General features: G+C 44.6%; 1 protein-coding gene across 1 annotated transcript in view; it reads right to left on the reverse strand.

Moving 5' to 3' along the window:
- Window positions 1-23964, reverse strand: part of LOC147428393 (aldo-keto reductase family 4 member C10-like) — a 33537-nt gene extending 9573 nt beyond the window's left edge. The window contains exons 1-2 of the mRNA XM_086497774.1: window positions 22996-23964; window positions 22418-22681 (exon numbers count right to left, since the gene is read on the reverse strand). Coding sequence (XP_086353900.1) covers window positions 22418-22681; window positions 22996-23550 — 819 coding nt within the window. The 5' untranslated portion in view covers window positions 23551-23964. The remainder of the gene's footprint in view (window positions 1-22417; window positions 22682-22995) is intronic.
- Between the last annotated feature and the right edge of the window lie 270 nt (window positions 23965-24234).

A 24234-nucleotide genomic window follows, 5' to 3' on the forward strand; every position in this document is an offset into this window, starting at 1 on the left:
TCTTGACTTGGAGTGTCCAAGTCTGTTACAGTGGTATCAGAGCACGGCCGATTTCTCTTCTACGGGAAATCCGATCCCCGAATTTTTTCCGCGGCACCTATGGCTTCAGGCAATGATCAGTCGACTCCCTCTGCATCTGGAGATGCGGGCTGGGATCACAACGAAGATTCAGACAGAGAGTATGGCCCGCCTCGGCCTACTCAGGCGGAGCAAAGAGAGATGGAGCGTCGTCAATTGATTGGCGATGCAACAAAGATGATGCTCAATTTTGCCAAGGACCCGAAGATGGCAAAATATATGAACCAGACCTCTTTGGAAGAGGTACAGATGGAGTGGCAGAGAACCACAACACCACTCCCGAAACCCGCTCTCAAGAAACCTTCTGCCTCCAAGAAATATACGGAGAAGGAACTGGAGAACGTGGTTGATGCACGGATTGCTCAGCTTTTCGACGTGCAAAAGAAAGGCAAAAAGCACGGCAAAAAGCAGAACAAAGGTACTGACTTCCCGGGATATTTGGGTCGTCAATCGACATTCGACAAAGCAAAGAAACTGAAGAAGCGCGTCAAGTTTGAAGGCCTACCCAGTTCTTCTTCTTCTTCTTCTGACAGTTCTTCTAGCTCTTCAGACTCGAGCAAAGAAGACGGGAAAAGCAAAAAGCGAAGCAAGAAACAACGCTTCGGAAAGGGCAAGAAAAAGGCAAGGAAATCTAGGTCTCGCCCAGTGAGTGACACTTCTACAGAGGACTCGTCTACGGACAGTTCAGACTCTGACAACGGAAACTTTTATGCAAACAAGAGGAATTTTTACAAAGCCAACCAGTATGACTTTCTCGAAGATAAAAGCAAGAAAGTCCGAGAGTTTAAGGAAGGTGGCCAAGCACTTAAGTTTGATACTTTTCGGGATACTCCGATGCTTCAAAGGCTTTGTCTTTTATACAACAGTTTGACATCGCTTTCGCGGGAGGACGCTATTCAAAGCACTCCAAGATTCGGAGAGCTGCCTCTTATTTTAAGGGGAACGCTCGCACTCGGTGGTCCACGCTTCTATTAAGCAAGACTGTGCCAATTACATGGCTGAAATTCAAGAGGCTTTTTATTTCTTCTTGGTTGACTCAAGAGTTTGAGCGAGATATACGAGCTGCTTGGAACCATCTCCGGATGACCAAGAGCGATACGGTGAATTCTTACTGTGAAAGATTTTGGAACTCTTTTCTACCTGCCTCTTCATTCAAGAAGATCTCGTTTAGAGAACAGATTGAGCGGTTTACATTGGGTCTACCTACAGAGATCCGAGACCACTGCTTGGAACAGAAGTCAGCTTCTATTCAGGAGTTGATGAGTCATGCGAAGCGGGGCTTTGCAATTCACTCTGGCAATCTGACCTACCCCACAGATGAGGTCATGACACAACGAACCGGACAGACTTCTGGGAATGAAAGTAGAAAAAGAAAGAGCAACCCAGAGAAAGGATGCACGACCCAGACTTACTCCTCAGGAGCTGACTCGCTACATCAGGGAGGGGAAGTGCTTTGGATGCGGGGAAACTGGACATATCTCCGCGAAGTGCCTTGATAAGGCACAGAAAGAACAGAATGATAAAGACGACGAAAGGCCTGAGAGTTCAACAGCAGCTGAGGACCGTGTATGAAAAGGCAAGATGAAAACAGGACTGGTTCAAGATTGTGTGGGTACTGATCCGGACACCATGGATGAGAGTACAGAACTTTGCCGAGCTTGGGGCAAAGTGAAAGATCAAGAGGCCCTGATTTTCTTTGATGGAGGAGCCAAGGCCAACTTCATTTCACCGGAATTGGCGGCGCGGCTCGAGATTACTCCCGATCGGATGGGACCACTTGCAGAGGCAGTTCTAGCGGCACCCGACAGGGACGTAGCCATTACACCTATCATTGGCAAACTTCGGTTGCATTGTCAGGGGTATTTGGGGCATGAGGACTTCTTCATAATGCCTTTGGAGGGTTGTGATGTTCTCTTAGGGATTCCCTGGTACCACAAGAACAACGCCGTGGTCGATTATCGGGCGAGAAAAGCGACTTTGACTACAGAAAAGGGCAGAACAATTGTACTTGATATTAAACTGAAGGGAGAGTCTGTCCCTATTATATCGGCTTCGGCCGTTTCAAAATTAATGAAATCCAGTCTGTTTGTTTACTCGATCTTTATGAAAGAGTTGAGTGATGATGATAGGACAAATATGTCTAAACTTGATAAAGAACGCCAAGATTTTCTACACTCTCACGCCGATTGCTTCTCAGAAGGCCTGCCAGGAGAGTTACCACCTGCTCGTCCTGAAGATCATACCATTGATCTGATACCTGGTAGTACACCACCGAACCGGCCACCCTACCGTGTGAGCCGAGCACAGAATGAAGAGATTATGAGCCAAGTGAAAGACCTCTTGGAAAAGGGTCTTGTCCAGCCTAGTACTTCACCGTATTGCTCTCCAGTATTGTTGGTTTTGAAGAAAGACGGATCTTGGAGAATGTGCATCGATTATAGAGCTCTCAACAAAATCACCATCAAGAACAGATTTTCGATTCCTAGGATCGATGATATACTCGACAGGTTACAGGGATCCTCATGTTTTAGCAGGATTGACTTGAAGAGTGGATATCATCAGATCAGAATAGCACTGGGAGACGTCTACACGACAGCTTTTCGGACGACTTTTGGGTTATTTGAGTTTTTGGTGATGCCTTTTGGCTTAACCAATGCTCCTGCAACATTTAACCGGATGATGGATAGGATTTTTCGAGAGTACAGGCTATTTGTTGGCACTTTCTTTGACGACATCATTGTTTTCTCCAAGAATGAGGCAGAACACAGAGATCATCTGCTTCACGTCTTTCAGGCATTACGAGATCACAAGTTAGTGATTAATGCAAAGAAAAGTGAATTTTTCCTACCAGAGATACACTTTTTGGGACACATTGTGTCAGCCGCAGGAGTGCAAATGGATCCGGCCAAGATAGAGACTATCCGTAATTGGCCCGACTTGAAGAATGTCCATGAAGTTAAAAGCTTCTTGGGACTGTGTTCGTACTACAGGCGGTTCATACGAAAGTTTGCACAGGTTGCTTCCCCTTTGCATATCTTGACACAGAAAGGAGTACCTTTTTCGTGGGGACCCCCAGAGGTGACTGCCTTTCAGACGTTGAAAGAGAAATTGACTACGGGACCTATTTTGACTTTGCCGGACTTGCAGAAGTCATTTGAAGTATTTTGTCATGCTTGTGGTCGTAGTCTGGGTGCGGTCTTGATGCAAGAAGGCCATGTCATAGCTTACGAGAGCCGTTTGTTTTCTAGGCCGGAGATGACAGCATAGATCTATGAGAAAGAGCTTTTGGCGGTTATCCATGCTCTTACTCAGTGGCGGCATTACCTACTCGGAGCGGATTTTACTGTCTTTACAGACCATCAGAGTTTGCGCTACTTCTTGTCACAGAAGCAGCTTTCGGAAAAACAGATGCGGTGGGCGAACATCTTGTCACAGTTCTACTTCCAGATTGTCCATGTGCACGGACAGAAGAATGTGGTGGCATATGCTTTGTCTCAAAAACCGTTGGTTCTGGCTATTTCCGCGATACATCATGGGAGCTTCGAGGATATGGTCGACCAATATGCCACAGATACAGATTTTGCAGATATTTTCACACGGATACGGGATGGGGAGATAGTAGCTGGATACTCCCTTCGGGAAGGCTACTTGATGAAAAAGACTATGTTGTGCGTTACACAGCCGTTGCGGGAAAAGGTTATGACTGAATGCCATTGTCCACCTTTTACGGGTCACCGCGGCATTGCTACCACCATGAAAGGGGTAGAGAGATATTTCTTTTGGCCGAGACTCAAGAAAGATGTGGAAGAGTTTGTGCGCAGTTGCTTGGTATGCCAGAAGGTCAAGTTTAACAGGCATAAAGCACAGGGATTGTTACAGCCTTTACCCATACCCACCCGCCCCTAGGAAAGTATAGAGATGGATTTCATTTTTGATCTCCCGAGAACACAGAGTGGTCACGATGGTATCTGGACTGTTATTGACAGATTCAGCAAACAGGCTCATTTCATTCCAGTGAAGAAAACAGTCAAGCCGGATCACTTAGCGAGACTGTTTGTGGCCCAGATTTTCAGATTACATGGCATGCCTGAGACAATTGTCTCCGACAGAGACCCCAGATTTACGAGTTTGTTTTGGAAGGCAATTTGGGAGAACATTGGCACGCGGTTGCAGTTCTCGTCATCGTTCCACCCGCAGACTGATGGGCAATCCGAGATTGCCAATTCAGTGGTTCTAGATTTATTGAAGTCTTATATCTCAGATCAGAAGACTCAATGGGAAAGATATTTACCTTTGGTGGAATTTGCCTACAATAACACGATACACTCGTCGACAGGGAAGGCGCCATTTGAGATTGTTGAAGGTGCTGCAAAGGTTCCACCCTTCCTGAGCACGAAAGATAAGATCTTTGAAGCGGATGAATATACGCGAGATCTGGATACGGCTTTTGCCAAGGTTCGCGAGACTTTGTAGAAGTCTCAAGAACGACAGAAAAAGGCAGCGGATCGCCATCGTCGCGACATGAAATTGAAGGAGGATGATTGGGTGCTCTTACGTTTTGAGAAGGCACGCCTACGAAAGAACAAGGGAAAGGAGAGGCTTTTTCCAAAGCTTAGTATGCGATACTACGGCCCTTTCCAGATTACTGAAAAGATAAATGAAGTCTCATTCCGACTGAAACTGCCAGATACTTGGAGGATTCACAATGCATTTCATGTGAATCTCTTGAAACCTTTTAAAGGTGATGTGCCTGATGATGGGGAGCCTGATGAGCAACCCGAAGTGGAAGAAAACGAGGAGATCCTTGTTCCTGAACAGATTTTGGCACATAATGATACGAAGAAAGGTAAAGTCCGAAGGCGGTTCTTGGTTAAGTTCAAGAACTTTCCTGCATTTGATGCGAAGTGGATGGAGGAGGAGGACCTAGCAGATACTCCTCGGATTGTGAAACTTTACCTCGATGTTTTGGTTTAGCATAGTCTACTCCAAACGGAACCCAGAATTCAGCTTGGCCGGAGATCTGGTGCAGTGGGATGCACAAGAGGGGAGTCACTCCACTCCTTTGTCAACAGATGCCTCGATTTTGATACTAAAGTCACTGATGTCTCTTTGAGCTTCAGGGATACTGAGAGCTGACAGTATTCTGTTGGATGACTTTATGAAATGGAATTCCTGATTATGATACTGATTTGTTCTTGACTTCTTGTGAGTGCAGGAACTGATAGCCGAAATGACTGCAGCATTTTGGTCTGATTGATCTCGAATAGACATGGTTGCAATAGGGGTTAGTCAATCGGACATCGATGAGGTCCCGACTGGACCTAGATGTGATTGCTAGCTACATTGCCGATAAATCATGGTCTAAGATCCGAATGAATGTTGAATGTCATGTGATGTCCTGTGATGTCTGGTGATGTCGTGTGATGTGACTGTCGATTTTGTACATGTGCTAGATGTGCGTTCCTAGTACGTAGGTACTAACAGTCAATGTCTGCTAAGACGGTTTATGGCTTTTGTCGATTTTGCAGGCGTAATCGCGGTCGATTACAATGCTTTCAAGAGGGGGGTATGTCACAAAGTGATGACGTGGCGGACAGCAGAAACCCTAATTTCTGCCAGGAACCCTAAAATTCCTGCAAACCCTAATTTTTGCCAAAAACCCTAAATTTCGAAAATCGTGGGGGCGGATTATTTATTTTTCTTTTAAAAAAAATTTTGGAAAATGATGAGCGACGCGAATTTTGCTTTTGCTTTTTTTTTATAAAAAAAAGAGAAAAGACTCTCTAAGAGAGAGAGAGAACTGATGCTTTTGATTTTAAAAGCTTTTGGGGCTCTGCTTTTGGACATCCCTTGTAACCTTTAAATTAGTGGTGAGGGTCTCACTTCTTAGAGCATCTGGACGCAGAGTCTGAGAGTGAAACCCTAACCGCTCTCTTGTACTTTGATGATTGATTAATACAAAAAGAAATACCGAAAGGGGCGCCAGTCTTTGGGGCCAATATCTCTAGGCACGGAACTCCGTCGGGCCAGTGCAAATCTATTGTGATCTGTGAATTGTTTTGAAGTGGTAATTTGGTGTTGTCGCAGTTGATTCTTGACTTGGAGTGTCCAAGTCTGTTACACACTCCGCTCCTTTGTCAAAGGTTACCCAGATGTAATAAAGTCACTGATTTTCCTTTGGATTTCAGGGATACTGATGAGCTGACAGTATTCTGCTGGATGACTTTATAAAATAAGTACTTCAAACTAGGAATTCACAAAATGAATCTAATTTTTCTCTGCTCTCTCATGTGACTGTGTTTGAGTGAAGGTTTGGAAGCGAAATGACTACATAATTTCGGTCTTGAGATTCTATGGACATGATCGCAATACCAATTAGTTAATCCCACGTCAGTGAGGTCCGGTGTGGATCTAGATACGATTGCTAAACACGTTGCCAAGAATCATGGTCCTAGATTTGGATGGATTTTATGTGATTTGATTTTATGTGATTTGATTTGAATGTGATGTGGATGTTCAATGATTGTCGTCTTTGTGCAAGCGCTGGATTTGTGCCGTCTAGTGTATCGGTACTTAGAGTCAGTCTCTATTGAACTAGTTTATGGCTTATGTCTGATTTTGCAGGCGTAATCGAGGACGATCACACTTGTTTCAAGACGGATAACAAAACATGTCCAAATGAATAAATGACTAATTTATAAGTTGTTCCCAACTTATGGGGTCTCGTCTAATGGGACCCAGCATCTCTTAGTGTTGATGCTTTTGGAGATCCGTGCTTTTGAGATAAGGTGTCTCCTTTTGGGCATCTCTTGTATAGTCTAAAAGAATCCTCGGGACCACTTTTTAGAGAGCATCTAGGCGTAGAGTTTCGGAGACAGCTAGACCCTTGGGAAATGGTATTTATGTTTTTTTCCAAGTTCAAATCAGTTGTTTGCAGTTTCAGCTGATGTGTTGCTATTGATTTCTCGCTTGGAGTGTCAAGCCTGTAAAAGGGTTCTTTCTTAGGTCAATCCCATGATCATTGCAATTTATTTAGCAATCACATCCTAATCACGCTCAACTTTTCATGAATGTCTTGATCTACTAAATCTTATTAATATCATATTTAGGCCCTTTCTTTTCCCATTTCAAGCAAACCATGCCCATGACCATCCCCACAAGACAGTACATTCACATAGCATGCAAAATCACACACTTAGTTTATACTAAATTCACTATGTTTCAATCTTTCAATCTAGCCATCTCATCCCGTCCAGAACTCTTAATGCACCTAGATCCCTGTGTAGCCATCTCATCCTTCCAAATCACTTGATGCACTCACAACAGTATCCAGTCATCTCATCTGGATAGAAATCTTGATGCACTAGAGTCACATTTAGTTCTTATTCACTTGGCCATCACATCCAAATCTCGCTAATCTCTAACAAATGTCTAGATGCACTATGTTCAAATCATTCATCAGACAAAAAGTTGCAAAAATTTCATCTTTCTCTACATGTCTCTAACAATACACACATGAAAGAGCACATGTCATCAATTCAATCAAGGAAATTTTCAATTCATGTACATAATTTCATAAAGTCATCCCACAAAATATTGTCAGCCTGTTAGGATTCCTAAAATCTCAAAGACAAAATAGTGATTTTATTCAATCTAGGCAATCTATGACAAAGGAGTGGAGTGGCTCCCCTCTTGTGCAGTCCGCACCGCACCAAATTCAACCTACTAATTCATCGGTAACTTTTGGCATAGATACTACTAATAATCCAAAATCTTCAAGGTACAGCTCAAAACTGAAGAGAATTTGCAATGTTCTCCTCCCCCATCCACTTTGCATCGAGAGCCACAAGAGACAAGGTGCCCTTGATCAAATTATCCGGTGGACCTAGCTTACCTTTCTGTTCTTTTCGTGTGCCCTGTAACCTGTTGATAGCCCCACTAACCTCCCCTGTCCACTAGCACCTCAATCTGAATCGTTGGAATTCTCTGATGAACCATCAACAAATTCTCTTGCTTCTTCAGAAGCCTCGGGATGCACAATCCACCAATTTCCTTCTACGGAATTCTCTAATAAATGTAATCCACTTCCCTTGGTTCCCTGTAAGACTCTTGCCCCGTTGAGCTCAACACTAGCTTGTCTGTAGGATAGGACAATGAGCCGGAGTGCATACCAAAACCTTGCTTGGCATGTCCCATAAGTCTCTGTATGGAGTTAGACTTCTTTTGCAGACAATATCGTCGAATCTCTTTTGGCGAACCACAGCAAAACTGCTTAATCTAGTCCTTCAAAGTGATCCTCCAAGACGAGGACATTGTATCTTAAAACCTCTGGCAGTAGTCATCCAAAGTGACTTTCTTCGTTATTCTCAAGTGATGCCAAGCCGTGATGACATCTTCTCTGTTATCCAAGCAACAATGAGAAATCTCTTGAATTTTACCCACTTCTTAGGTCCTTCTCTGCGGAAAAACAGAGTAGACCACCATTGCTAAATAGACTATTTTGTTATTTTTGGATTAATTTTTATTTAATGAAAGTAGGATATTTAATTGTGTACACTTGAATTGTAAAAGTTAGAAACTGTAAATCTACTGGAATTGATAAAAGCCATCAGGAATCAACATCTTTGATGTGTCATATGATAGGTGACATTAAGCATCGTGAAGAAGTTGTTCCATAAGTTCGGTGGGAGAGACAAAGGAATGGGTATTCAAGATGCATCACATGATGAGTGACAGGAGTATCGGATAGGAACTATTACATTAGTCTGGGAGGAAATCTAGATAAAGGATTACACATGGTATTAGACCTCGATCACCTCTCTTTTTCTGCAAAGGAGGATGATTCCAAGAAGGAACGGGAAGATCCATGGCGAGCCAAGGGAGAGCCGTTGAAGATGAACTTCAGCAAGTACGAGTTCAAATCACGGAATGGCAGCAACTTCTCACAATACCGACTGTCTGGAAGGTTTTGGATGAAATCAAGAAGCCGCAAGGAACAAATGCCGAAGGGCGTCAGAAAAATTCTGCTAGTGGTAACCCGCAAGAGGAAAACGGGGAAAGAGGTGACGAAGCGCACAAGTGATCTCGAAACAAACGGCCTTCCAAGAGCAAGGCCCAGGAAAAAGAACTCTCTCTACTAAATGAAAGCAAGGATGTCTCTATCTCTTCTCCATCATACTCTCCTGATTATACTACTACTTCCATTCTCATACAGTATCTAAGCCTTCTTCCAAGAAGAGAACGCCTAATACTTCCCTACGTAATACTAAGGAAAAGCCCAAATTCAAGAAGCATGACCGCAAGTGTCGCCACAAGATGCGGGTTTTCAAATCTAGTGACAAGGATGTCAAGTTTGACAGTTACACAAGACGGAGAGACATCTCCAAGGCACTGTCTTTTATTAGACAGTTTCAAGTTGCTTTTGCCAATAGAAACTTTACCAAAAAATCCAAGTTGCGTCATGCTGGGATGTATCTCAAGGAGACAGCAACCAACCGGTGGTTAGCCAAGATTTTGAAGGTACACAAGCTAGAAAGTGGACTCGGTTCAAATTTGACTTTTATCAACAATTCCTTCCACCCAACTTTGAGAAGGATATCGGAAGGGATGAGACTAGCTCGCCCAGAAGGAACATGACAAGTATTGGTCGGTTCTTCTAAAAGTTACACCTTTCATGAAGATTTCCGACGAGGAAAAGATGTGGAAATTCGAAGCAGGCTTTCAATCACCGCTTCAAAAGAGCATGACGGTGTATCCCCATGATACCCTTCAGCGGAATGATGGAGTCGACAATCATTGCCGAAGATCTACATTCCATTGGTACTCCCATATGGATCGAACACAGCACTTTGCAATACAAAGTGCGGTCTATGATGATATCACGTGCACATCTAACCCTATGTGCGTGTGGACAAGCTACTTCATGACAAGGGTTCAGTTAGCTTAGGAAGTGTTCTGGCAACTTTATGAGTCTGTTCGCAGGCCGTGCATGTCCAGGCACTTAAAGTAGTTGCATAGCCTCTAGTTGCACACAGCATGATCATCAACATTACCATCAAAATACATCGTGAGCATTTTACAATGCACATATTTTCCCTATTTTAGCCATTTTTCACTTATTATTATTAAGTGACTTTGTTGAGAAACTGGGTAGGGCAACTTTGGCAAGTTAATATATAAGAAAGCTAGCGCTAGCACTTTCTGGCAAAAGAGGCAGCAGAGATCCAGTGTCTGACAGTGCACCTTCTCAGCAAGACCCGATAGCTCCTAGCGTTTTCAGCAACTGCAGATCAGCCCCAGTGTTTTGCAGACTGCAAAACAACCTGGCGTTAGCAGATTCACTGCAGCAAGCCTAGAGTTTTGCACCAGAGCACAAGACAGCCTGGCGTTTTTGCAATTATAGACCAACCTCAGCGTTTTGCAGATTCCCGGGGACAAAACCCTCATTTGCAGTAGCGTTTTCAGTTTTCAGCATATAGACACCGCAGAACAAGTCCCAAACCTCGCAGATCTCACCTTCCCGCAGCAGATCCTCGCACGGTCAGATCAGCCAGAGTTTGCAAATTGAGCCCGCTATTCACAGATTTCAGCATCTGCGTTTTCAGTGCATCATCGTCGCGTCGTCGTCATCGTTGTCGTCATCGACAGAGTCGAAATTCAACAGATACAAGATTTGCAAATTTCAGCCCTTAGCGTTTTCAGATTTTAGCCCGTCTCGTCACCGTCCTCATCGTCGGCAAGTCCATTGCATTTAAACCATTGTACAAGATTTGTGCAATCAATAGCATAGACCTCTCTCGCCATAGAGAGTGGGGCCCTTGGAGGAGGGTTTGACAACATTCTGGTGTCGTATTATTCTCTCTCTATCTTTGTAACAAACTTGGACACTCCAAGTAAAGATTCTACCGCAACACAACAGAGATTCACTTCAAAAAAGTTCACAGTTCACAATTGATTCGACACGGCCCGGCGGAGTTCCGTGCCTAGAGATATTGGCCCCAAAGATTGGACCCCTTTGGGTATTTCTTTTTGTATTAATCTGCGACTCAAAGTACAAGGGAGTGGAAGGGTCTCACTCTCAGACTCTGCGTCCAGATGCTCTAAGCAGTGAGAAGTGAGAGCCCAAACCACACTTATAAAGGTTTACAAGGGATGCTAAAAGCAGAGCCCCAAAAGCTGCCAATTTAAAAGCATACAAAAATAAAGCATATCCTCTCACAAGCTTGCTTAGTAAATTAAAGCAGCTGGCGTAAGTTTTCAGTCCTGATTTGCATAGCCAAAAAGCAGTTCGTACAGCCGTAAAAAGCGCCATGAATTTCGTCGCAAATTGCGGGGGTCCGTACGCTGCTGCCACGTCCACGCAAATTGCGGGCGTCCGTACGCTGCTGCCACGTCAGCCTTCCTCCGCATTTTTTGGGACTGCCCGTTCTCTGCTGCCCATTCTAGGGGTCATGCCACGTCATCGGTTTGTGACATACCCCCCTCTTGAAAGCATTGTAATTGCCCTCGATTACGCCTACAAAACAGACAGAAGCCATAATATGTCTTAGCAGACACTGACTGTTAGTACCCACGCACTAGGAACACACATCTAGCACATGTACCAATCGACAGTCACATCACACGACATCACATGACAAATCACATTCAACATTCATTCGGATCTCAGACCATGATTAATCGGCAATGTATTTAGCAATCGCATCTAGATCCACTCGGGACCTCATCGATGCCCGATTCATAGTAACAGGGAATGGCCATTTTCGGGTCCCCGTTCCCATCCTAATTTCCCGTTCCGAATCCCCGTTCCGTGTTTCAAACGTGAGTATCCGAAACAGGGAATGGCATTTCATGCATGTTGCCGTTCCCCGTTCCTCGTTCCGATTTCCCGTTCCGGGTAACTATGGCCCGATTAACTAATCCATATTGCAATCATGTCTATCGAGATCTTTCAGACCGAAATGCTGCAGTCATTTCGTCTATCAGTTCCTGCACTTAAACAAGTCAAGAACATATCAGTATCATATTATCGGAAATTCCAGTTCATAAAGTCATACAGTAGAATATTGTCAGCTCACAGTATCCCTGAACATCAAAAGAGACATCAGTGACTTTAGTATCAAAATCAGGGCAATTTGTTGACAAAGGAGTGGAGCGACTCCCCTCTTGTGCATATACCCAATACACCAAATTCTGCCCGGCTATCGGAAATTCCAGTTCATAAAGTCATACAATAGAATACTGTCAGCTCACAGTATCCCTGAACATCAAAAGAGACATCAATAACTTTAGTATCAAAATCGGGGCAATTTGTTGACAAAGGTGTGGAGCGACTCCCCTCTTGTGCATATACCCACTGCACCAAATTCTGCCCGGCTGAGTTTGGGGTTCAATTTTGGAATAGACTATGCTAAACCAAAAGGTTCACAATCTGAGGAGTATCTTCCAGGTCCTCTTGTCACCAGCGTGTGACTACTATCTATCCTTTTTGTTGATTTCTTTCTTATTATCTATTTACTTTCTCTTTTTGGAAACACCCCTCGGGAAATCTAACTGCCCTACATTGCATAGCTAGTGTGGAACTGTTCAGAGGGAGTCCAGGCCTGAGGGCAAGAGAGCACTAAGGTTGGACAAGGACTATGGTTAGCCAAGTGGGGTCATTGACTAGCCAAAGTGGAATCCTTTGCTACAGAGGCTACATTTCAGTTCTGGATGTGGCCGTAGTGTACAAAGAGGGTCGGATGACCTAGAAAAATACAAAGGCAACATCACCTAAAATTTAGGGAACTGCTATTTTGGGACCTGAAAATGTGTTGGCGTCATTACCTCCGGAATGACAAGGGGAACATTTTCTTACTCTGCCGTGAAGTCAATTGGGCAACCGGTTGGGAGATTTTTAGGCGGCAACCCCGAAACAGGAAAATGCTTGTAAATGTGCCAAGTGGCACCATCTGGTGCAGTTTCTAATGCAAGAGAGAGTTGGCGCTGAATTTGAAGAGAGGAGGGGCTGTTTTGCAGAATTTGTCACAGGTTAAGAGCTATGGAGTGCTTGCTTTCCCTCCTATGTACAGTGCGGTGCCATGAGTGATGCCCTGCACGCTACGCACTGCCCTCTCTCCCCCCTTTGACAGTATGTTATGCCCCTCTAGTGGGCTCTTCATTTGACCAATGTACAGTTGTGTGGGTTCATGCGCGATTGCAGAGGCAAGAGCCTCTTGCACAGGTACTGGATTAGCTAGCGGCTAATCCCCCCGCAGGTACAGGTGAATTCGGAGAGGTTTCATGCCAGAAATCTCGTCCGATTCAAAGGGCAAGTAGCCCTACAGGTGCGGGAGCTCGAGGACTTGCTACGGATGCGACCGGCACGCGAAACGGAGCCCGAAACAGTGAATTACAGCCTGCTGTGTATTTTTGCAGGTTTAGGGTTTTGGCTCTAAACGGACCCTAATACCCCCAGGAGGTTCGGGGACGCAAGGGGACCGCTGTACAGGCGATCTGGCGCATTTTCAGGGCTGAAAACAGAGAATTCAGCGTGCTGCAGATTCTCGCCAGGTTTTGCAAAGTGCCCGTATGCATCGGGAAAGTCAGTCAATGCGTGGGAATACTGACTGTGAAGGGTTCTAGTACAGTTATGCTGCCGAAATCGGGCTGGAACAGTGGAAATTCAGCCGAGTTTGTGCGGGGCAGCTTGTAGGGAACCACAGCGTTTATTCCCTCTTTTGAACAATAAAGAAATACCGAAAGGGGCGCCTAAGTTAGGGGCCAATCTGGTGTCCGTCTACTCATACAGGTGCAATCTAGCAGCCTGTATCCCTCTCCCCTTTGTTGTGTCTTGAAAGTAGAAAGTACAGGTAAAATAGACGACTAATAATGGGTGAAAGCTAAATCAAGGTTTAAAGTAAAGTCTACCGCCCTTTTTGGATTGAACAGGCCGGTTTCACCTCTTGCTCCATCCACTTCGCATCCAATGCAGGATAGTTCTTGAATTTAACCAAGAACCACCTTATCATTTTACCTTTTACCTTTCTTTCTTTATGTGCCAAAATCTGTTTTATAACGAGTATCTCCTCGTTTTCCTCCACTTCGGTTTGCTCATCAGGCTCCCCATCATCGAGCACATCGCCTTTAAAAGGCTTAAAGAGACTCACATGAAAAGCATTGTGAATCCTCCAAGTATCGGGCAGCTTCAATCGAAAGGAGACATCATTTATCTTTTCAAAAATTTGGAAAGGTCCATAGTATCTCATGCTAAGCTTTGGAAAAAGCCGCTCCTTCCCCTTTTTCTTTCTCAGGCGTGCCTTCTCAAAACGTAAGAGCACCCAATCATTCTCCTTTAATTTCAAGTCGCGACGATATCGATCTGCTGCCTTTCTGTGTCTTTCTTGAGATTTCTGCAAAGCCTCTGGACCTTGGCAAAAGTCGTGTCCAAATCCCGCGTGTACTCATCGGCTTCAAAAATCTTATCTTTCGTGCTTGGGAAGGGTGAAACCTTCGTAGCACCTTCAATAATCTCAAATGGCACCTTCCCCCTCGAAGAGTGTATCGTGTTATTGTAGGCAAATTCCACCAAAGGTAAATACTTTTCCCATTGAGTCTTCCAATCCGAGATGTAAGACTTCAATAAATCTAGTACCACTGAATTAGCAATCTCTAATTGCCCGTCAGTCTGCGGGTGGAACGATGACAAGAACTGCAACCGCGTGCCAATGTTCTCCCAAATAGCCTTCCAAAACAAACTCGTAAATCTGGGGTCTTTGTCGGAGACAATCGTCTCAGGCATGCCATGATGTCACGTGATACATCTAACCCTATGTGTACGTGGACAAGCTACAGCATGACCGGGGTTCAATTCAATCAAGTCAATCAATCTAGAATAGAAAGTGATGTGGCACTTTTGTGAGTCTGTTCGCAGACCATGCATGTCCAGACACTTAGATTAGATGCATATCCTCCGGTTGCACACAGCATGATCATCAAATTTCCATCAAAACCCATCAGGAGCATTTTTACAATGCATAGACCTATTTTCCCTATTTTTGACATTTTTCACTTATTATGTTTAAGTGACTTTTGTTGGAAACTAGGTAGGGCAATTTTGCTAAGTTTGTATATATAGAAACCTAGCGCTAGCACTTTCTGGCAAAAGAGGAGCAGGAACTCAGTTCAATAGGCACCTTCTCAGCAGGACCCCCAACAGGCCTAGCGTTTTTGCATCAGCAGCAAGACCTAGTGTTTTGCACCAAGAACAACCAGCGTTTCCTTCAATTTGCACATCAACCCAGCGTTTTGCAATTGCAGCAACATGGCGACAGCAAGATACAGCAGATCAACCCTAGCGTTAGCAGATTCTCTCCGCATGACATCATATCAGCCTAGCGTTTTTGGAGCAGCATAAAAGCCAGCATTTTTGCAGTTCCGTCGCGACAAGTCAACAAGAAGACCAGCGTTTTCAGTTTTCAGCATAGACACTTTGCAGAACAATCGCCGATCCTCGCAGATCTCACCTTCCCACAGCATATCCTCGCCACACGGTCAGATCCATCGAAGTTTGCAGTTTCGGCCCGGAAAACGCAAATTTCAGCATCTCCGTTTTCAATGCGTCGTCGTTGCATCGTCGTCATCGACATAGAGTCAAAATTCAGCAAATAGAAGATTTGCAGATTTCAGCCATTGGCGTTCTCAGATTCCAACTCGTCTCATCGTCGGCAAGTCCAAAGCATTGTAGTGATATGTGCAATCAATAGTAGACCACTCTCCCCATAGAGAGTGGGGCCTTCAGAGGAGGGTTTGACAACATTCTGGTGTCGTATTCTTCTCTCTCTATCTTTCATTCTCAGTACCTTCATTCACAGTGTTTATCCACTTTGTTTGTGATCACTTGCACTCTCTCGCTGAAGGAACGAAAGGCTCTCCTTCCGGAAGTAAAAGGAACCTGAGCACAATTCAGAGCACTCATCTTGAGCAAAGTTCAACATTCACTTCCGCTGCACCTTACATTGGTATCAGAGCTTTGGAAGTGTTCTCTAAGTGGCATAAAAATAGACATGCATACACTACGGCAAAATTGGAACCCATAGCTGTGCCCTTGACTTGTTTCCAAAAATTTCCTTTGAAGGTGATGTAATGCTGCGATAAGATGAGGGCCGCAAGAGAGAGGATAAAGTGAGTTTTAGGAGGGTCAAAATGGGTAGCTATGGAGGCTTCGAGGGCTAAAAGACCTTGGTTGATCGGAATACTGGGATAAAGGGCCTCAACATCGAAGGTAAAGAGGAGGGTATTGGGTGGGAGGGGGAGTTTGTTAAGTTCTTGGACGAGGGTGAGAGAGTTTTTAAGATTTTGCTTATAGGTGAGGAGGATAGGGAAAAGCTCCGAGTGCAACCATAGGGAGGCTTTTTCAAAAGATATAGCCTTTGTATGAGCAAATAGGCCGAGTGACAAGGAAGGGTTTGTGGATTTTTGGAATGAAGTATATGGGGCAAGGTTTAAGCTGTTTGTCAAGGGGCGAGAGGATGAAGTTACGATCTAAAGCTGGTAGCACCGAAAATTGGATGGTAAGGGAGGAGAGGAGGGAGGCAATAAAGGAAAAGGGGATGGTAGAGCAAGGCTCATAAGTGGAGGTATCATTGAGGTGGGTGAGTGCATTATTTTCATACCAATCCAAAGGTAGGATGGCCAAGCCTAAGTGCTTGTCCGCGGGTTTTATGGCAATTGAAGGGTCCACTTTGAGACTACATAAGGCTTGTGAGACAAAGCGGGGACGCTTTGAAGGAGGGAAGAAATTGGAGTAGACAAGGTGGTTAAGGTTATGAAGGTTATTGCGTAGGATTAGATTGAGAGCGGGGTTTTCCAAGGGCGGCTTCCAAAGGGGATTTGGTACTTTGAAAGGAGAAGGTGGTGGGGTTGGATGATTCTTGAAAAAAAGTTTTAGGTTGAGAATTCTTGCCATCGTGTTATGTGCAATAAGAAGTGAAGAAGGTGAAGGGTTAGGAGGAGGGGGGATGTATTTTAAACCTAAAGCTAGGCACCGCTTTTCCGGGGGAGAGAGTATCTTAGGCGTAAGGTTGTGCACTTTAAAATTGGAAACCCCATCATCTAAAGAGAAGGCTTTAAGCCTACCAAAGAGGAGAAGTTTGTAGCCTTGAGGGTTTGTAAGGGGTAGCCAATACTTTCTTCTCACCCGCCCTTTGTAGGTTGGAAGTTCAAGGTAATCTTTGCCAAAGGGTCTTGAAGGGGCGATGTTGGAGATCCAAAGATAAGGGAGGAGGGGGGGCTTTGAGAAGGAAAGATGCACCCATGTCGTGGGGTGTTGTAGCCCTAGTCCCTCCTCCCTCTCTCTTTTCCCGAGCGCTTTGGATTGTAGTGGGAGGTGTGATTTAGAACTAAGGCTTTCTTGTGGGAGGAGGAGGGCAAAGGTGATGAAATGGGGTGAGAAATGGTAGGGTGTGGAGGGCTAAGAGGTTTAAGAGGGTAGGAGGGATTGATAGGTGTGTTGAGCTGGTGGGTAGAGTTAGGTTTTTTCTTGTAAGGAGGAGAATCTTTGTGGGGAGATTCTAAAGGTCGTTTAATGGTTGAGAAATGAGGTGGTTTAGAAGCTATGGATGGGTGTTTTGATGACGAGGGGTGGGGGTAGGTAGAAGGTCTAGGGGATTGGAAGGGTTTTTTGGAAGGGGGATAGAAGGATCTTTGTGAGAATACGAAGGGTTTTTTGGGAGGGAGATAGGGTTTGCTTAGCAAAGAAGGGGAGGGAGAATGAGGTTTAGTGTGACTTGCACAATTGATTCGACACTGGCCCGACGGAGTTCCATGCCTAGAGATATAGGCCCCAAAGACTCGCGCCCCTTTCAGTATTTCTTTTTGTATTAATCTGTGTTCAAAGTACAAGAGTGCGGGCAAACGCTCACACTCAGACTCTGCGTCCAGATGCTCTGAGTTGTGAGAGGCCTGCTCGCATATTTAAAGATTACAAGGGATGCCAAAAGCAAAGCCCCAAAAGCTGAAAATCAAAAGCCCTTTAAAAATAAAGCAAGCGCTTTCCTTTTTTTCTCTCTCAAGCCATACTTGGCACAAAAGCAAGGCTTTTGACCCTGTCTTGCGTAGAGAATAAAGCAAAGCAAATAAAAGCTTTTGACCCTTTCTCCCTCTCTTTAACCCTTTCTTGCGTAGAGAATAAAGCAAAGCAAATAAAAGCTCTCTCTCTCTCTCTCTCTCTCTCTCTCTCTCTCTCTCTCTCTCTCTCTCTCTCTCTCTCTCTCTCTCTCTCTCTCTCTCTCTCACCCATTGCGTAGCCAAAAGCAATGTCCCAAAAGCTCTTGCAGATTGCGTAGCCAAAATCAACCAGCAAAAGCAAGTTGCCATTGTTGCTGCCACGTAAGCATCTCCGCAAATCGCGCCGGATTTGACGGACAGGCCACATCGCTGCTTCCACGTCAGCTTCCACATTTCGTGCCGAATTTTACGGGCCTATCCGTACGGCAGTGTCACGTCAGCAATTTCAGGCAGCAGCCACGTCAGCAGTTCCAGCTGGTATTCAGCAGTTCCAGCCAGTATTCTGCGCGATTGTCCATGCCAAAAAGGGTGGATGTGTGTTGCATTGGGCAGCCACATCATCAATTTGTGACAAAGTTGGCCTTGGCTCCTCCATCAAAGAAAATCAGGGCCTCTTGATCTTTCACTTTGCCCCAAGCTTGGCAAATTCTGTACTCTCATCAACCGTGCTTGGGTAAGTACCCATGCAATCTCGAACCAGTCCTCCTTTCATCTTGCCTTTCCATCCACAATCCTCAGCTACTTTTGAACTCTCTGGCCTTTCTTCATCTTCATCTTTCTGTGCCTTTTTAGGGCACTTCGCGGAGATATGTCCTTGTTCCCTGCATCCAAAACACTTCCCCTCTTTGATGTAGTCTGCTCTCTCCCGCAGTGAGCCGGGGTCGTGCATCCTTATCTTTCTGATCTTGGGGGTTCTTCCTCTTTCTACTTTCATTTTTAGAAGTCTGTTCTGTTTTCTACGTCATGATCTCATCTGTGGGGTAGGTCAAACTGCCTGAGTGAATGGCAAAGCCCCGTTTCGCCTTACTCATTAGTTCTTCGATAGAATCTTGACTTTTACTCTAAGCAGTGATCTCGGATCTCCGTAGGAAGTCCCAATGTAAACCGCTCAATCTGTTCTTTAAACGAGATCTTCTTAAATGAAGCAACAAAGAGCTCCAACATCTCTCGCAATATACGTCCAAGGTATCTTTCTTGGTCATCCGAAGATGGTTCCAAGCAGTTCGTATGTCGCATTGATACTCCCGAGTCAACCAACAAGAAATAAAAAGCCTCTTAAATTTCAGCCATTTAACTGGCGCTTTCTTGTTCAATAGAAGAGTGGACCACCAAGTTCAAGCATTTCCCTTGAAGTAAGAGGTAGCCCTCTGAATCTTGGAGTGCTCTGAGTAATGCCCTCCAGAGAAAGCTATATCAAATTGCTAGATGAAGGCCAAAGCCCTTGAAGCATCTCGAAATCCACAAAACGTGTCAAATTTAATTGACTGTCCACCTTCTTTAAATTCTCGAACTTTCTTGCTTTTATCCTCCAGAAAGTCATACTCATTGACTTTATAGAAATTCTTCTTCTTTGCATAGAATCTGTGATCATCGGAGTCCGGACTGTCTGAAGACGAGTCCTCTGTAGAACTGTCAGAAACTGGGCGAAATCTAGGCTTCTTTGCCTTTTCACTGCTCTTGCCAAAGCTTTGCTTTTTGCTTCGCTTTTTCCCTTTTCTATCTTCTTCGCTCGAGTCAAAAGAGCTAGAAGAACTGTCAAAAGAAAAAGAAAAAGAACTGGATACTCCTTCAAGACTGACATGCTTTTTCTACTTTCTTGCCGAGGCAAAAGCAGATTGATGACCCAAATAACCTGGGAAGTTAGTTTCTTTTTTCTGATTTTTGTCGTGCTTTTTGGCTTTGTTGGATGCGTCAAAAAGCTGAGAAATCCGTGTATCAACCATCTCTTCTAATTCTTGCTCTGTAAACATCCTTGGAGGAGGAGGTTTCTTGAGTGCCGGTTTGAGGGGTGGTTCTGTGGCCTTCTGCCACTAAGAGTGCACTTCGTCAAAGGATATCTGAGTCAAACATTTTGCAAATTTGGGGTCCTTCGCAATGTTGACCATCATCTTTGTCGCATCGTCAACCAATTGTCGACGCTTCATCCCTTCAATCTCCGCCGGAGTAGGCCGAGGTGGGCCATACTCCTCGAGAGAATCTTCTTCGTGATCTCTTTCCGCATCTCCATATGCAGAGGAAGTCGATTGATCTCTGTTTGAATCCATAAGTGTCGCTAGAAAAAGGATCGGATTTGTCGGTAGAAGAGAAATCGGTCGCGCTCTGATACCACTATAACAAACTTGGACATTCCAAGTAAAGATTCTACCACGACACAACAGAGATTCACTTCAAAACAATTCACAGTTCACAATTGATTCGGCACGGCCCGGCAGAGTTCCGTGCCTAGAAATATTGGCCCCATTACTAGCGTCCCTTTCGGTATTTCTTTTTTTATTAATCTGCAACTCAAAGTACAAGGGAGTGGGAGGGTCTCACTCTTAAGACTGCGTCCAAATGCTCTGAGAAGTGAGAGCCCAAACCACACTTATAAAGGTTTAGAAGGGATGCTAAAAGCAGAGCCCCAAAAGCAGCCAATTTAAAAGCATACAAAAATAAAGCATATCCTCTCACAAGCTTGCTTAGTAAATTAAAGCAGCTTGCGTAAGTTTTCAGCCCTAATTTGCGTAGCCAAAAAGCAATCCGTACAACCCGTAAAAAGTGCCATGAATTTCACAGCAAATTCCGGGGGTCCATACGCTACTGCCACGTCGCCTTCCACTGCATTTTTCGGGACTGCATGTTCTCTGCTACCCATTCTAGGGGTCATGCCACGTCACCGGTTTGTGACAATCTCTCAGTCTCAACACCTTCATTCACAGTGTTTATCCACTTTGTTTGTGATCATTGCACTCTCTCACTAAAGGAACGAAAGGCTCTCCCTTTCCGTAAGTAAAAGGAACCCTTGAGCACAATTCGGAGCACTCATCTTGAGCAGAGTTCAACACTCACTTCCGCTGCACCTTACATTGGTATTAGAGCTATCGCAATGTTTCTATATTACTCAAGGAAAGAACCACAAAATATTTTTTTTGCTTGTTGCGGTCGCACATAACCCAAGTCCACTTGGACGTATCAATTCCTAACCGTGTTTTTGAATAGTGATAGAAATCCAAGAAAGATGGGCTTGTCCAGCCTTCCCTTGTTCCTCTTTTCACTCATTGAGAGCGGACCGTGCACTTAGCGGCCGGCCAATCGACGTGAGGTGGGAAAAAACAACCTTGGTGTGAGCGCAAGGCCGCCAAGAGGTGCGTCCGCAGGGAAGAGTAGAGCTTGGGTAAGAGAAGATCCTTCTCTAACACGAATTGCAAGCTAAAGAAGAACCTCAAGAACTCAAGACCCTCAAGAACCTCAAGAACTCAAGACCCTCAAGAACCCAAGAACCACAAGAACCCAAGTTCCTCGTGAACTTAAGAACCCAAGACTTCAATGTATGGTCATCACCCAAAGCGGAACTTCGCATGGAGGTGATGAGCATGGAGGTGGCAAAGAAGAATTTTCCCCACCAGGAGGTTTTTCAGACCTCGAAACCCGAGCCGGCCAAAGATGTTGGTGGTTCATCAAGTGGTGCAAGCCGAGATTCGCACGATTGAAGGACGATTGGCGCAATCTCAAGAAAAATAATTTACGTCTTTTTCTAACCATGTTCTGCAGCTCGACACCCAATTATGCACATCGGATGATGAGCGCTATTGCTCACATCAGTTACAAAGTTGGCCTTGATATCCATATGTAACATTGACATATTTAGCTAACCAATTGCCCAAAAAAAAAGCTCCAACAATCAAGGAAACCATCTTTTTTTTTACCTTGTATGCATTCAATTCCCTATAATGACAAAATCTTGATTCCTTTTATCCATATCTAAAGGTAGAAACAAATTGATAAAATTGGTTAACAACTTTACAACTTTGAACCTAGAAAAATTTGTACATCTTAGCACATTTCTTTTCAGGGACCCAAGCATGCCCAAAAGCCTAGACAAAAAGGGGTTCAAGACACTTCTCTACGAGTAAGTGAGCCCTTTTAATAAATACTCACTGGTAGGTACCCAATTGTACCATAGAGGTGGAGATGTAAGCTCTGCAGTAATAAATTTATTAGGTAAAAACAAGGCATGAAGCCCAACCAATCTTAACAAAAAGCATCCCCAAGGATACGATCCAAGAACCTTCAAAAACTCAAAATCAAAGTATACCTGAGCTGATGTCTTATTAAGACGTTCGCTGATGACTTCAACAGAGGACATCCTCAGCAGGGGCGCATGTCCTGAAGGTGACCTTGTAAAGACAATTGGAAGACTTGGGGATAATAGCTCGTGCTCTCCATTAGACGCATCATCCTGCATGCTTCTAAGGTTGCTGCCTGGCACTCCCAAAGGTGTATGAGCAGAAACATGAATATTTCTAGACTGGCAGAACTTCACCAACTCATCCTGCCTCCAGAACGGATGCAGCTCTACCTGCCATGATTTCCGGATCAAATTTAAAAACAAAAAATTTGACTAGGGGAACCTCTCTCTCTCTCTCTCTCTCTCTCTCTCTCTCAAACAATGAGAAAGGGAAAATGAGAACAACAAATTATTAGGAATGGAAACACAACCAAACAAAACTTAAGGAGGTAAAAGTTTCCATTTACATTGTACGTCCATATAAATGCATACAGCATTTACATAAGAGTACAATGTAAAAGGATAAATACATGTACAAAGATGTGATGCATTGGATTGAGTCCAAAACTAGACAAACCATTACAGAATGGAAACTTACACCTTACTTGATTGACAGCAGGAGTTATCTTGGCAAAACTAAGCAGTTCTTCCAGTTGTAAGATGTTGAAATTGCTTACACCAATGGCACGCACAAGGCCCTTCTCAAGCAAGCTCTCCATTGCTTGCCATGCCTCCTTGATACGCAATGTTGGCTTCCCTTGTTGATAAGGAGGGTCAGTGGCATCTCCAACTTGCGCACTAACTGGCCAGTGGACAAGATAGAGGTCCAAATACGAAAGCTTAAGATTCTTCAAAGAAACCTCAAGGATAGCATCCATTCGCTTGGGAGCAGTGGTTGCAAACAGGAGCTTAGAAGTGATAAAGAGATCCTCCCGCTTCAAGCCTGGCAACCCACCTGAAAGGGCTTCTGAGAGAGCCTGCCCTACTTCCACCTCATTTCCATACAAATGTGCACAATCAATGTGCCGATATCCAACCTCTAGAGCAGTTTTCACAGCAGCACGGCATACATCTCCTCCTGTTTGCCATGTGCCCAGTCCTACAGCAGGTATTTGCGCCCCAGTATTCAACGTAAAATGGTGGGCTGTGGTGTCTTGCATTGTCAACTCAGAGCATCGCTCGAATCAAGTAGAGCACGCGCACACTAATCTGCTTGTACTCTGGCAAGAAAGACCGAACGATAATGATCTGAAGCCCAGCAATGGAAAGAGGTGTGTGTGTTTGTGTGCGTGTGTGGGTGTGTGTGTGTGTGTGTGTGTGTGTGTGTGTGGACGCCCCTGCTTATACGCTCGCAAGAAAACCCTATCTTTGGTGATGGTACAGCGTAAAAAGGGAGCTGTTAGGAGGTGAGGATGCTGATCCGTTTGTACTAGCACTGCCCTGCGATGTACGAGAAGATAGAGACCCCGTCGCCTCGCAAAACGGAAGCAAATAATCAACACCGCCTTGTCTCTGCAGGTCGTCTATTCACTTCTGAAGTGCATGGGCGAGGCGACAAGTCGCAAGCTCACTCGCTTTCAGCAAAAGACTTGCCTGCCCAATAATGTATGTAGGCCTAGGCTTAACCTGTTTCCAAAATTCCTCGCAGTGAGTCCGTGCGCGTGTGATTGAGGAGAGAGAAAGGAGAACTTTATTTATTTTTATTTTTAAGTTTTGAAAAGATGAGTGAATATTAGACCTAGCATGCCTTCATAGTCTTGGTATGTTTGAGAGAGAGAGAGAGAGAGAGAGAGAGAGAGAGATGGACGAAATGAACATTCCTTTGTAGGACCCTTCTCAAAATC

This window comes from Adiantum capillus-veneris, chromosome 23 (genome assembly GCF_014529385.1).
Source record: "Adiantum capillus-veneris isolate H3 chromosome 23, ASM1452938v2, whole genome shotgun sequence".
Taxonomy (NCBI): domain Eukaryota; kingdom Viridiplantae; phylum Streptophyta; class Polypodiopsida; order Polypodiales; family Pteridaceae; genus Adiantum; species Adiantum capillus-veneris.